At 38.1% G+C, this 14,152-nt stretch overlaps 1 protein-coding gene across 1 annotated transcript; it reads left to right on the forward strand.

Moving 5' to 3' along the window:
- Positions 1 to 893: 893 nt before the first annotated feature.
- KCNRG (potassium channel regulator) lies at positions 894 to 4,860 on the forward strand. The gene is made up of 2 exons (XM_044666050.1): positions 894 to 1,471; positions 4,608 to 4,860. Exons 1-2 carry the CDS (start codon positions 894 to 896, stop codon positions 4,858 to 4,860), a joined length of 831 nt encoding a protein of 276 aa, XP_044521985.1.
- The last annotated feature ends 9,292 nt before the right edge of the window (positions 4,861 to 14,152 follow it).

The raw sequence follows: 14,152 nt of genomic DNA on the forward strand, positions 1-14,152 counted from the left end.
CTTATTTTTCTTACTTGGCCAGTTACCCAGAGGAATAAAAAGTGGGCTTTATCTTGAAACTGCTTTGTTCTGCCTGAGCAATAATGATGCAGAATATACTATAACTGGAAATTAATTTTATTATTTTTAAAAACTGCCAATGAGGATAACTTTGTCTCTTTTTATTCATTGGCGGCAGGGGAAGGCAATGACTTGAAGGACTCTATCACTAAAATTCTGTGAGTTGGTACAGAAGAGGAAGAGAAGAAAGGGAAGTCAAATCAAGATGGTTTAAGATGCAGAATTTTCTTTTGGATGTGGGTAAAATTTAGGGAATTATAATCAGGATGAAGTACTGGCTGCTTCTCGCCTAAATATGGTCCAACACTGATTTTAATTAGAAGGTATCAGGTCATTTTACACTGAAAGGATTATAAATAGTTACACAGACATCTTGCTCTCTCATCTCCTCTATTATTCCATTGCATCTGTGAGAATATTTCTTTATATGAGTCTATCTTTTATGCAAATAGTCTGGAATTTTTTTTACAATTGTTAATTCTTTGAAACAAATTGTTTAATCACACGTTTAATGTTTCTGTTATGTTGAAGATAATCTTGTATCCATTTACTTTTTAATAGAGTGAAAGAGAAAGGGTTAATGAGTTCAGGTTGAAATTTTTCTAAAGTATCTTGACAGCATTCCAAAAGTACTCAGCCGGTCCACCTTTCATTTCCTATACTGGCAGTTACCAAGCAACTTGACCCTGCAAACAAAGCTGCTGGATATAGTATTTACTTTGCTACTGTTACCTGGGAATCTAATCTTGTTTCTGTTGCTTTACAGTTTAGAAATAGCCAGTTCAGAAAGGCAAACTCATAGTTTTCAGCCTCTGGTTGAAAGCATAAAGAGAATGAGTAGTCAGGAACTGGTCACTTTGAACGTGGGAGGAAAGACATTCACAACACGGCTTTCCACTATACGACAATTTCCCAGGTCTCGACTGGCACGCATGTTGGATGGTCGGGACCAAGAATTCAAGCCTGTGAATGGCCAAATTTTTGTGGACAGAGATGGGTCCCTGTTCAGTTACATCCTGGATTTCCTGAGAACTCAATTGCTTTCCTTACCCACTGACTTTTCAGATTATCCAAGACTCCGAAGGGAGGCCAGTTTCTATGAACTTGATTCCCTGGTTGAGCTTCTTGACCAAGAATTGTTAAAGCCTAAGCCAGAAATTTTAGAGGTGCGTTTTATGTGCCAGGACACTCGAGCCTTTTTCCGGGTCTTTGGCTCCTGTAGCAGCACCATTGCGACGCTAGCTGGGCGGATTACAATGTTTCTAGAGCAGTCCTCTACTCAGACCTGGAGCCGTAGCTCTTCTCCTGCTCAGATGACCTTGCCTCCATTCCCACCACAAAGACCTTCATACCATGACCTGGTTTTCCAGTGTGGCTCTGATAATACAACTGGTAACCAGGCGGAGGCTAGGTATTCTGCTCCATTTCAGTATCAATATGCCTCCTAACCTCTACTCCTCTTTTTTGGGCTGATTCTTTGACTTTTTTTTTTTTTAATCAAAATGAGATAATTATTTGCCTAGAAAATTGTTCTTCAAAATGGGATGCTTTGGGACTACTAGCAGGATGTGAAATGGAATTGTTTATCAATTATTCCATTGCCAATTGGAAAATTTTATTTTTTTAAAAGAAATTCCTTTGATTCAACCCATTATTTCCCCCAAATACTCATATTTTACTGGTTTCTCTTGTTTAATACTTCCAAGGGAAGATGTTTCTATCCCAGTGGCAGTTCCCACCCCCCCCCCCCATTTCATCTTTGGCATTTGAATTCTCAGTTATCTTGGAATATGTTAATGATGGTATGTCAACCTATTAAAGGTGGTTTTGTGACAGTATTTTTTAATGCTTAGTTCTTGACTGGATCCTAAAGCTGGCTTCCAATAAATTGCTACAGAAAGGTTATTTAATAGCCATATTAATATTTAATATGGTTATAAAGCTTGCTTAAAGTTCTTAGTGCTTTATCCCAGTGTTAAAGTGTAAGATGGCATTTCTTTTTTAGAAAATATGAGTAGATTTGTCCTTTGTTGATTGTTTAAAATGTGTATATAAAGAGCATGTTCTTGAGTATTGTCCTAAGCTTTGAAGCTTAATATCAAGAAGGATAATCATTCTTAGTTCAGACCTTGGTATCACTATCTTAATCGTGAGTGGGTGGCTAATGATTACACTGAGGAAGGGATATGTTAAGCTTTTGGATTTTGGTGAAGAATTAATATCTTGAAATCTTTTTTAAAAATTAGAGGAATGAGGATAAAAATTAGGAATGTTTTAGCAGAAATATTCCAGGAGAGCAAAAAAGAAGAGTTTGAACAAACTATAGGCGTTGGGTGCACGTATGCATAGCATGCAGGTTTTTTTTTGAATAAATTGTAATGAAAAAGCTGACAGGCAAAATAAAGAAACTTAAGATGGGAACCAGAGATGGTCAGGCATTGCCAAATGAAATACTTCTATTTCTTAGTTGTGTTTTTTTAGGGTCTAGGCTAGTTTTTGAGTCTGGGGGTAAGAATAGCATTAAAATCTTAAGTCTTGTTATTTTTAGATAGTTACGTCACCAGTCTATTGAACAAAGGTATTGATTAGTTGATCTTATAAATTTCTTCTTAGCCAAGTGATACAAGATCTTCTTTAAAATAGTATTTGTAATCCTATTTCCAGCAATCAGCAGGAGGCAGGATGGTGCAGGGAAAAGATTGCTAGGTTGGTAGTAAGGGGACCAGACCTCATTTGCAAAATGAAAGTTTTGAGTTAGATAACCTCAAAGGTCCCTTCTAGTTCTAAATCTTTTGAGCCTATTATACTATATAAATGTTTTTGATCTATGTATGAGTGCTAACTTCAGAGAAGGTATATAACCTGAATAAGTGAACATATTGGGATCTTTGATGCTAGGATGAAAAACCTGGCCTTAGAAACCTTATCATCCTGCCAGTACTCCATTGTGCTAGGCTTTCCACCATCCAAACTTAAGAATCTATTCTTAACCTCTGTGCACTTCTTGCAGCTTAGAGTGGGAATGCTGGGAGAGCCTAGATCTTTCTTCTCTCACCCCTAATCAAAATGCCTAGTGAGGGCCAGGGAGGAAAAGGGCCAGTTTTGGTCTGACTTTGAAAAAGAACCACTTAAAGCCCACTGAATTTGGTAGCCATCAGCCTAGGTAGCATATAATCTAGATGTATAAAACTTCTGTTACTCTAATGATCAATAGTCATTCAAATCATGTGTTAGGTCAGTTTCTTGAAAGCATTAATATTCTATTTGAATTTGCTACTTCCTTGCACCTGCAACTCATTTGCTTAATTAAGTCCAATCTAATTTTACAGGATCTTGGGTATTCTTATCTGTAGCCTTTATCCTATATTACTTTGTTTCATAAAATTGTTAGTTTTTTTAAAAATTCTGGGTCAATGAGAAATGTGCAAACCTTAAAAATTTTTATTTTAATAAATTGCAAATTGTTTTTATTTTACAGAATATACCTCTTTATTTTTCTTATGGTGCCTTGGAATCTTTTTACCTCTGGCTTTTGGGGGTGGGGGAAGGGGGAGGGAAGATGCTTCACATGGAATCATGTTCTTTGATTCAACTTTTCTTGGTAATGTATACTACTTTGTAATTGTTTACCTTGTATTGTATATATGATATAGAACCTAGTTCTTTGAGATGTTCTAATGAGTTGTTTTATTTCTGAATGTGTTTTTTATGTTTTAAATGTACACTAGGTTATGTTTTGGACTTTGGAAATAGAGGGAAATACTTTTACTAACATTGAGGGAAGTTGTAAGTCATTTTTTCAATAAACAGCTTTCTTTTGGTAGAGAAATGTGTTTTGTACTTTTGTAATTTCAGAATACTACCTTTTTTTTTTTAAAGTATCCTCCAGTACTGGATACTAATAATTTGAGCAATGACTGCATAGGATTGAGCACAATATTTAGGTAAATTCCTATTTTTAAAAAGGTTGGAGCTGTGTCTTCCACATCTTTTTATTCTACAAACCTACAAAAAGTTCAAGTTTTCACATGGAACTAGTGAAGATTATATTATTAAGGTTGTTTCCTCAGATGTAATAAGCCAACTAACTGCCTTTATTGTTGGGGTCAGCATACCTGACTGTGAGGTTGGAAAGAGGATGTACACATAAAGATAAGATTTTCTTGATATTCTAAATGGGAGGAGGAAGCACATAGCTACTCATTGTTGTCATATTACACAGTTACTATGTCAATAGCAACAAGACAAATTCTAACAATTCAGGCAAAGACAGGAGCTTTATTTACCCTATTATATATGGTCTCGTTCTGTGCATTTCCCTCAATTTGCCTGATTATTGTGAAACCCCTTATTTTGGCTGTGTAAATAAAATATTTCAAAAACTGCCTTATTAGGAAACCAGCTTAAAGGAACATATTGTTTAGTCAACATCAGGTCATATTTTAAGGTTAAGTGTATAGAAACTGAGAGAACTAGTTGTAATATGTACTTTTTGTCGGGGTTGGAAGAATGCTTAAAAAACAAAACAATTATTTCTTTTGCCTTAGGTATGTTTCTATAAAGCCTGATAACCGAAAACTGGCCAATGGAACTAATGTACTAGGACTACTTGTGGACACTTTGCTAAAAGAGGGCTTCCGCCTGGTGAGCACCAGGACTGTGTCTTCTGAAGACAATGTCGAATGCTACAGCTTTGAAAGGATGAATAAGCCTGAAGACCTTACTGTGAATGAAAGAACGAAATCAGAGCCCACTGCCGTAGCCCAGCCAATGCCAGTACAGTCTCAGAAGAAGAAATGAAGTGCCTAGTCCTCATTTAGACAAAAAAGGGCCACTTCCTTTTAAAAGGGCAACATTTCAAAGGGAAAAAAATGTATATACATATGTTTACATATACATAAACATTCATGCTTCAGATAGGGCATGCTGATATGTTCTTAATTCTGGGATAAAAAGTGGCATGCCAGGTCTCCCCTATAGTCATTTTACAAGCAGTGTGAGGTGCCTCTGAGCAAGGATGTACAGAACAAAGTATGTTACATTGCTTTAGGAATCAGAACTTGAATACATTAAAGGGCAATGAGGTGGGTAGAGGTGGGTCTTGAAGTGTTTGGGTTTTTTTTTTTTCTGTTTGGTGTGAACATTATCCTCAAAGTTTCTTTTTTTCTCACTTTTTCCTTTAAAAAGAAAACTAGCAAAACCTTGAATATTTTTCCAACCAGATCTAAACAAACAAAAAAGACTTTGGAGATCTGTTTCTACATACTATAGACCTTTCTTAGAATGTTTAAAAATGTTTATATAAATAGGAAAGATACTAAAATGCTCTAAAAACTTCAGTCACAACATACAAATCAGTGGGATGGGTAACAAAACTACTGTTTCTTTTTTGCCAACTTAACCAGGAAGCAACCAATGGAAGCAAACCAGTGTTTTCAGGGAGGTGATTCTGTTGAGAAGTTGTGATAGTGAAAGAGAAAGAAGGAAATACTATATGCACATTATATTCGGCAAATTAACACAAACAGACTCCTTTCCTTCTCTCTTTCCCCGAGGAAAGAAGGTTGGGATGTTTTTGTCTTAGAGAGCTCAGAGGGCAGGGCCATTTCACTTTCTGCACTTGTCTCAGAGGAAGTATCTTTCTCTGAGACATTTCTTTTTCTGAGGTCTAGAAGACTAGGAAGATTCTTGTTATTTCTCTATCCAGCCAGGAATTTCAATCCATCACAAGAGTGGTCCAATGAAGAGTTGGGGAAAGTTGTCTTGGGCATTCAGTCCTATCCTCAAGGTACTTTCCCTACAAGTTGCAGCCTTCATATCCATCCTCAATTTTCTACATGTATGTGCTTGTGTGTTTTCTTGTAAGTATGGTGTATCTTCCTTCTCTTCCTCAGTGGGAATACTTTTAGAAGGTGTAAAGCTAAATTCCCCATATGAAAGTCATCTAATTGAGATAATTCCCATTTTGATGAATAATGTTTTGCATACTTGTCTTTGAGCTAAAATTTCCTTGAATGATGAAGGTATAATTTTATATACTTAATAAATTACATTCATGTTTTTCAAAGAAGGAACTGTGAGAATGTGACTTGTTGGATATAACCACCTGCTATTTATGTGGCCTTGGGCAAGTTACTTTTATTCCTTGTGCCTCAGTTTCCTCATCTACTAAATGAAAGGGTTGGATTAGATAGCTTCTATGGTCACTTTTAGCTCCTTTTAACAGTGGCAGAAAAAGATTCTGTAGCATCTACCAAGAATAATTATTGCCAAACCTTAAAAGCTCTTAAGTTCAATAGATTGTTGGAACATGTTTTTAAAAAGTAAATGTTTCTAGGAGGCCCCTTAATAGGTCGGAGAATGTGAACATAGAATAAGGTTCCTATTGGGGCTGGACCTGTGAATTTCTGGTTGTGGGGTATTCCCAAGTGAGGAAGCACGGCATAGGACAGAGCACAGAACTTGGATTCAGGTTCAAATCCTGGCTATGTATCATGGCCAGGTCTCTTAGCCACTCTGGGCTTCTGTGTCATCATTTGTAAGTGGACAGGGTTGGTCTTAGTGGCTTCCCAGGTTCCTTTCGATTCAAAATTAGGAGCCTATAAAATTCCTGCTATCCATGCAGGCTGGCACCTCCTTTGTAACTTGGAGCGTTGCCAAGAGCAAAGATGTCAGGCAAAACCCTTGGCCTGCAGTATGGCATAGGGGCTCCTGCTTCTTTCTGAGTTGGATGCCATTGGCCTGGAGCATTGAGAGTGAGCACTTGAGTGACTTGCCCAGGGTCATGCCAGTAGCTCTTGAACAGTTGTCCTGGCTTCCAGGCCAGCTCTCTTATCTACTCTAGTGGGCAAAGGATGAAGAATAAAATAAAATGCAAACATTACATAATGATTTAAAGTGTACAGGAAAGTTTTCTTCCAACCCTGTGAGACAGATCAGGACATTAAAGGCAAAGTGACTTGTCCATGGTCACAAAGCTTATTAGCAGGGCTAGGAGTTAGACATGCAATCCGGATTCAGTCTCTCTATCACACTCCCAACTGGAAGTGCTTCAGGAGGCCCGTCACCCATCCTGCTGACCTCTCCTAAGGTAAGGGAGCACCTCCTTTTCTAAGAATGTTTTGTGTCTTTCATAAAATTCTTTTGAGATGTCACAGTATTGTAACAGTGACAACCATTTAATTCATTTCACTGGCTTTTCATTCAACCCTTCCTAATTTTTTATGATTCTCCTTCACACCTTAAAAAAAACCACACACAAAAAAATCCCCTTGCTTTCTAAGACAGAAGAGTGGTAAGGGCTAGGCAGTTGGGGTTAGTGTTTGAGGCCAGATTTGGACCCAGGACTTCCTGACTCCAGGCTTGATGTTCTCTGTGCTACCTAACTGCCCTGTCTCCTTCACACTTAATGCTTCTGCCAAATTGCTCTACTGTTTAACAATTTAAACATCTGTCACCTCCATGCATTTGTTCGGTACCCTATCCCCCAGGATGCCTAAAGTACATTCTCTCCTCATTTTTGCTATTAAAATCTTTCACTTCTTCAAGGCCAAGCTCAGGTGCCACTTCTTCCATGTAGTATTCCCAGATTCTTCTTCAGCAAAACATGTTCCCTCTTCAAATATTCCTAGAACACTTTGGATTTTTTCTTTCTTCCTATTACATATGCTACCCCCTCGTACACAATAAATGCTTTAAAGGCAGAAACCCTTGTTTTTATTTTTGTTAGCTATTTTATTTTCTTAGCCAGAGATATCAGTTCTAGTAATCTATCATTCATTCTACAGTTATATTTTGCATATTCCTTTAATGATGATTAAAAATTGACATCTACGATGAAGAAAAGAATGTAGCTCAAGGATGCCAAAGAACAGAGGTATTTCAATTCAGGAAATGTTTGCACTCCCTAGTGGTATGTTTTCAGTCCACTTATGTTTACAGGAAAGAACAGTTGTAGGAACAGGAATAAAACTTGATAGGCTAGAATGTGTGAAATGCCACTGCATATGGAAACCGTAGCATGAAATATAGCAATTACACTAAAATAAAATAAAAATGGGTTTTAAAGTTGGATGCTTTCACAAAGTTCAAGTCGTTGTCAAGTGTTTTTTGTTTGGGGAGAAAGACCACAATTTAATATTAAAACAACACCCAACATTATCCTTCATGGGAAAAATCCTGTATTTTAAAGTGTGAGAAAATTTTAATTTCTAAAATTGGAAAAAAGCTTATTTTAGCAAAAATTCTCAAATTCTCCTGATTTTTGAAGCATGCTTACAGACAAGATCTCACTACATCCCCAAAGACCCAAACTGTAAACATAGAAAGTGGAGTGGGTATTGAAACTGGGATGCTAGGACACCCTAATAAAATAAAGCTGTGCTTTGGAAAGAAAGTGTAACATTGCCAAAGGAAGCAGAGGTAAGTGAATGGTAAAATACACAAAACTGAACACTTGCACAGGATCAAGGGGCTTTTTGTTTCTTGGCTAAATTGGTTCTTGTTTGTCTCATTTAAAATCATAAGAAAACAATAGTGAAAGCTCAAGTTATAGATTCATTTATGTAGCTTTTATAACTGCCTGCCACCACCACCAGTCTCCTTTGCTCAAGAAAGCTTGTTTCAGTTCTCATTAGATAAAGAGGAACTACCGCCCTTGGTGCTTTCGGTGGTTCCAGAAGGTTAGTTTCAGTTTTGCTGTCGTTCCAGGGGCTTTATCTTAGATTCTGTAGGGGTCAGCAGCTTATGTTCCTAAATGCCTGGAAGGCTTCTTTCTGTGTTAAGATTTTCTGAAAAGCAGCACATCCCTGGTGTTGAATTTAGTTTTTGTGTGCAATTATGATTTGCCAATTAGCAATTTTGCCAGTTTGCCAATTACCTAGTTCATGGTAAAATTAGCACCAATTTGGGCTCCTGCCAAGTTATGGTTGACCAAAGAGACTTGAAAAGTGGCAACACTGGAAAGCAGTCTGAGAACTCCATTTTATAGGCTCTCTCATGAGTCTACCTATTCTGTGTTTCTCATTTGTGTTGTGTGCTTTCATTTGCCAAAATCTAGTGTAGCTTTATAACCTTTATTTGCATTGATTTTTAAAATAATAAATTATTAAAATGACCATATCACATTTATTTTAATTTGCTAATTTATTTCACCAAAGGGAATAAGAGTAGCAAAGATAGAGAGAGCTAATGCCTCTGTCCATATTCTATTTCGTGCTTCCTTCTGGGTGCAACTGAAGCCAAATCTGTAAAAGCCAGTTGAGGAGGTTCTGAGAAAAAAAAAAAAGGGGGTTTTAAAAAAAGTTCTAGAAGATGTTGCTAAGTGTTTTTGAGCTTCTAGAGAGCTCCAGTGACTCAGTGAAAGCAAACTTTTCTCTCATGAATTAGTCCATCTAGAATTATCGAGCTTTCTATTATGTCTACAGGGTTCTTTTCTTTAGAGATGAAAAACTGCCTTGTTACTATAATGTTGCCTCTCCTCCTGGAATGAGAGATACAGCAAGTGAGGGAGCCTATCAAAAAAATCTAGGAAAAGCAAAAAATTTGTGAGTGGGTAGAAGATGAGTCAGCAAGTAGGACAACTTAAAAAATGCAAATACTAACTGATGAGTTCATCAGTTTTATGATTAAAAAAAAAACATTTTAGGTGCTTCTTGTTATTATGTTGATTTTTTTTTTAGTTCTCAAATGGGAATTTAAACCATCCCTGGTCCATTATCTTATTTATCTCAACAGTTTCCAATAGAAACCTGATCTGAACAATCAAGGTGCAGACTTTGCCTCACACAGCCTTTGTGTTCTCCATAGAGCCTTGGAGTAATCCTCCGGTACATAGCAGAAGCCTATACCTGTCTGCTGAAACTGAACAAAAAGGAGATGCCATATTTTCACTATGTTTAAGATCTGGGGGGGGGGGAACCAAGATTCTTTTCTACAGATCTGAATGCAGATGAATTAGGGTGCCAATCACTTGCTAATCTCAGTTTCCTCATCTATAAAATGGGGATGATAATAGCACCTATCTTGCAAGTTTGTTGTAAGGATCAAATGAGTTATATTTGCAAAGCATTATATAAATGCTGGTGTAAAATTTAAATTAATATCAATAACTCCAAGTATTATATTTTATAAGATTTATTAGTAATCACTTGAAGTAGAATAGAAGAATAAAACTTAAGTATGACCATATGAATAAAATTCTCCTGCCTGGCTCTCACCCAACCTACACAACTGCCTTCCTAGGAGCAGAGAGAGAGAGGGAGGAGTTAGATAAAACTTGTATCTTCCCTATGTTAGTACATAATGTGAGAAGGAAAATGGGAATCTGAGAAAGAGAGTTCTGGGGAGAAAATTCTAATTACACACTAGTTATCATCATCATCATCATCATCATCATCATCTACTCCTATTACTACCACCACCAGCACCATCACCACTGCTACTACTATTACATAAAAAAGGATAAGGATAAGTACTGGAACTATGTGTGGTTCATCAGTGGAAGGAACTCCTAGACGAGTTTATTGCAGGGCAGCACCTTTCCAATTTATTGTCTTAAGAGTTGCCCAGGGTTAAGTGACTTCTTCAGGGTAACATGGTTAGCATGGGTCAAAAGCACTTCTTGAACTCAAGATATTCTTCCCAGCTTTGAAATCAGCTATCTGCTACCACCCCACAATGCCTCTTCCACTTAAGTTCTCTCAAACACTCCAGGGAGAAGCAATGTGGGGGAGTGGATGATGCTGAACATGGAGGCAAGGTCTAGATTCTAATGCTGACCCAAAACCCTTCCTAGCTCTACCCTTCCAGGCAAGTCATGGAATCTCCATGTACCTCAGGCCACTTCTTATCTGCAAAATCAGAGGAGGGCTGCAATCTGCCTTTTTGATGGAGGGAATTCCTGGATTAGGAGTTCCATAATGTGGGAAATGACAGAGTTTTCCTTCATATGTTCATAAAACTCATTTTATCAGTCAAAACTCAGTAGGACCATTGTACTTAGAATAAGAGAGAAAATATGAGATCCTCAATTAAAAATCAGGAAGAACTTAAGAGGCAGCATTGTATATTTGGAAAAGATGCTCACATCTAGAGTAATAAAATTTGATTTGATATGAATCCTGGTACTGTCAATTACTATGTGTAAGACCGTGAGCAAGTCACTGGGCCTCGGTCTTCTGAATAATGGAGGGGTTTCGAGGATGGAAGGATTCTATTTGGGACAGAGACATGACTGGGAAGTCCTTGGGGTGTAAAAATGAAAATACTTTAAAAAAATTATTGAATTTCAGAGACTTCAGATTCAATATAAGATCCTTCTACAAATTGCACCTTAAAGATAGTAAGTTTCCCTCACCTCCCCATTAAGAATGCAGTGGAGAGGGGGCAGCTGGGTAGCTCAGTGGATTGAGAGTCAGGCCTAGAGACAGGAGGTCCTAGGTTCAAATCCGGCCTCAGACACTTCCCAGCTGTGTGACCCTGCACAAGTCACTTGATCCCCATTGCCCACCCTTACCACTCTTCCACCAAGGAGCCAATACACAGAAGTTAAGGGTTTAAAAAAAAAAAAAAAGAATGCAGTGGAGAGTTGACCAAATCTGTGGGACGGTTTTACTAGGCTGGAAACAACAGTGGTAAAGATTTCCCTGCCTTAGGTAACAGAATTTAGAATTCATAGAAAAAGGTAAAATTACATTAAGGTAAAATGACTCACAAACATATAGGGATACATAGACACACACTATTGAGATTTTTAGGATGTTTTTAAAGCCTATGTTGTTTCAAGGTTCTTCAAATTGCAATGTAAATTTTTTTTCTTAAACCCTTACCTTCTAACTTAGAATCAATATTATGTATTGGCTCTAAGGCGAAAGAAATAGGCAATGGGGGTTTAGTGACTTGCCCAGGGTCATACAGTGAGGAAATGTCTGAGGCTACATTTGAACAGGAGATCTCTCATCTCCGGGCCTGGCTCTCAACCCACTGAGCCATCTAGCTGCCCCTTTCCATGCAAATTAACTTAATAAATATACAGTATAAAATGAGACCTCTTTCTGGAGATGATGATTTTGTCCAGCAACAAGACTACCCAAATAGGCATTTCAAATGACCTTAGTGGGTAAAATCTGACTCTGGCACTGGGAAGGTGCTTACTTTCAGAGAGGGGGAAAATTTTGTTTCACTTTCCTTGAAACTCAGACTTCCCTGTTGTCTTTGAAGCAGTTTACAATTTCCTAAGATAATTTCCTTTTAAAATAGGTTCCATTTCTCCACCATATTGTTTTGCTTAACACTTACTTTTAGAAGGCTCAATAGGGGGAGAATGGATGAAAGAAGTTCTCTAAATTACAGACCCGAGATAAAACCTTCAGCTCCTCTTTGAACCTCAACTCCCAACTATAAAGGGCAGCTCAATTAAGAAACCAAGTCCAACTCCTTTTTTGACTTTCCTTTTACATCATTTTATACATTTATGCTTGCTCAGCATAAGAAAACACTCTCTTCCTCACAATTTCCGTTCCACTCTGGGGAGCTTGTTCTGACTGATGTATTCAACTATTATTTCTTTTTCTTACAATTCAGCTTAGCATGCTTGGTATCTTTGGCTTTCTGTTTTCTGAGATAAGTGGACCTAGAATCTTATATATTTTCCCCAATTCGGTTACACATGTCTCACTTCATAAATGAAGTTGTGTCATTGTTTGGACTTGGTACCCCCTACCTCATTCCTTTATTTTAGTTTTTCTTCCAGTTAAAATAGAGAAGGACCACATGTATTTGTGAGAACATTTTCCAGTTGGTAGATGGCATGCCTAATATTTGTGGGTCTATATGTATCAATGATATTATTGTAGGAATTTTCTAATAGGCACAAGGTGCAGAAATATGATAGTCTAAGAAAAAAAGGGGTAAATTTCAATTCAATTTTGTATTGCTTATATGGTATTTCCAATTGGCCAAAAGTTAATGACTAGTAAACACAATCCCTCCCCCCAACTTCTTTTTGGAGAAAAGGAAGCAAATTATCCCTAGCTGGTAAAGTTCAATAAAGCTTTAACATCTATAAACGTAAATTTCCTAATCTGTATCTATAGTTGTTCTCCTTTTAGCTGTGTGCTCCTATATTTTCAAATGTCTACAAAATAGCTCTATTTGCATGTCCTGCCATCACCTTAAACTCAGTATTTAACACTGAACTCCCTAGAGCTAAATCCTCTTGCTAATTGTTTCATTGCTTTTAGAGGCAATGGCACTATTTCTGCTCTTCAGGTCTAGAAACCTGGGAGTCCTTCTCTTATAACCCGTCTATTTATTACTGAGTCTTTTTTTTTTAGAAGATTTTACGGAATCCTTGTCATTTCTTTTCTTGGATGTACCTTTCCCATTTCTGAGACTTATTTGTCCTCAAAACCTCATTCTGTCATTATTGCAACAGAAGCCTACCAGTCACGACAGCGCCATCTTTGTTTCCTACCTAGTCAATCTCCTGTTCCCGCGATACAGAAACAATCGTGACTTACTTTTGAGGATTGTCACCCTTAAAACTTGTCTACCCGGAAATCTCAGAAATCCACCCTGCGTGGACAAGTCTGACGTAAAGCTGATGGCGAGGGCGCCAGTTTTTATTGGAATAGACATTTGGCGGGCGCAGTCCCAGCCCCCCCCCCCACCCCCAGTCCCCAGAGGCACTTACTGTTCCGGGAGGCGGAGTCTGTGCTCGTGGCCGCGTGAGTGGCCTCCCAGGACTGGAATGGCCAGCGCTGCTCCCACAGATGCTGCTGCATCCGCTGCCTTCTGGGACGACGGCTGCCGCTTTCCTGTCCCAGGGGGAGGACAAGCCGTCCTCACCTCACACAGCTGCGTTCCTGGAAACCGCGGCATAGGGTGGATCGTCGTCACGCGAGGGGCATTTTCGAGTAAGAACACTGTTATGAGGGGTTATAACTGAAAGCTCGCTATAAGATAAATTATGGTTACGATGAATAAGGGGATAAAACAAGGATACAACCGTGAGCATCTGTGGCCGTGTAAAAAGCGAAGCGTGTGTTCTGGATCTCATAAAATGGAAATGAATATCTTCGACATATTGATT

The sequence above is a fragment of the Gracilinanus agilis genome, chromosome 3, assembly GCF_016433145.1.
Source record: "Gracilinanus agilis isolate LMUSP501 chromosome 3, AgileGrace, whole genome shotgun sequence".
In the NCBI taxonomy this organism is placed as follows: domain Eukaryota; kingdom Metazoa; phylum Chordata; class Mammalia; order Didelphimorphia; family Didelphidae; genus Gracilinanus; species Gracilinanus agilis.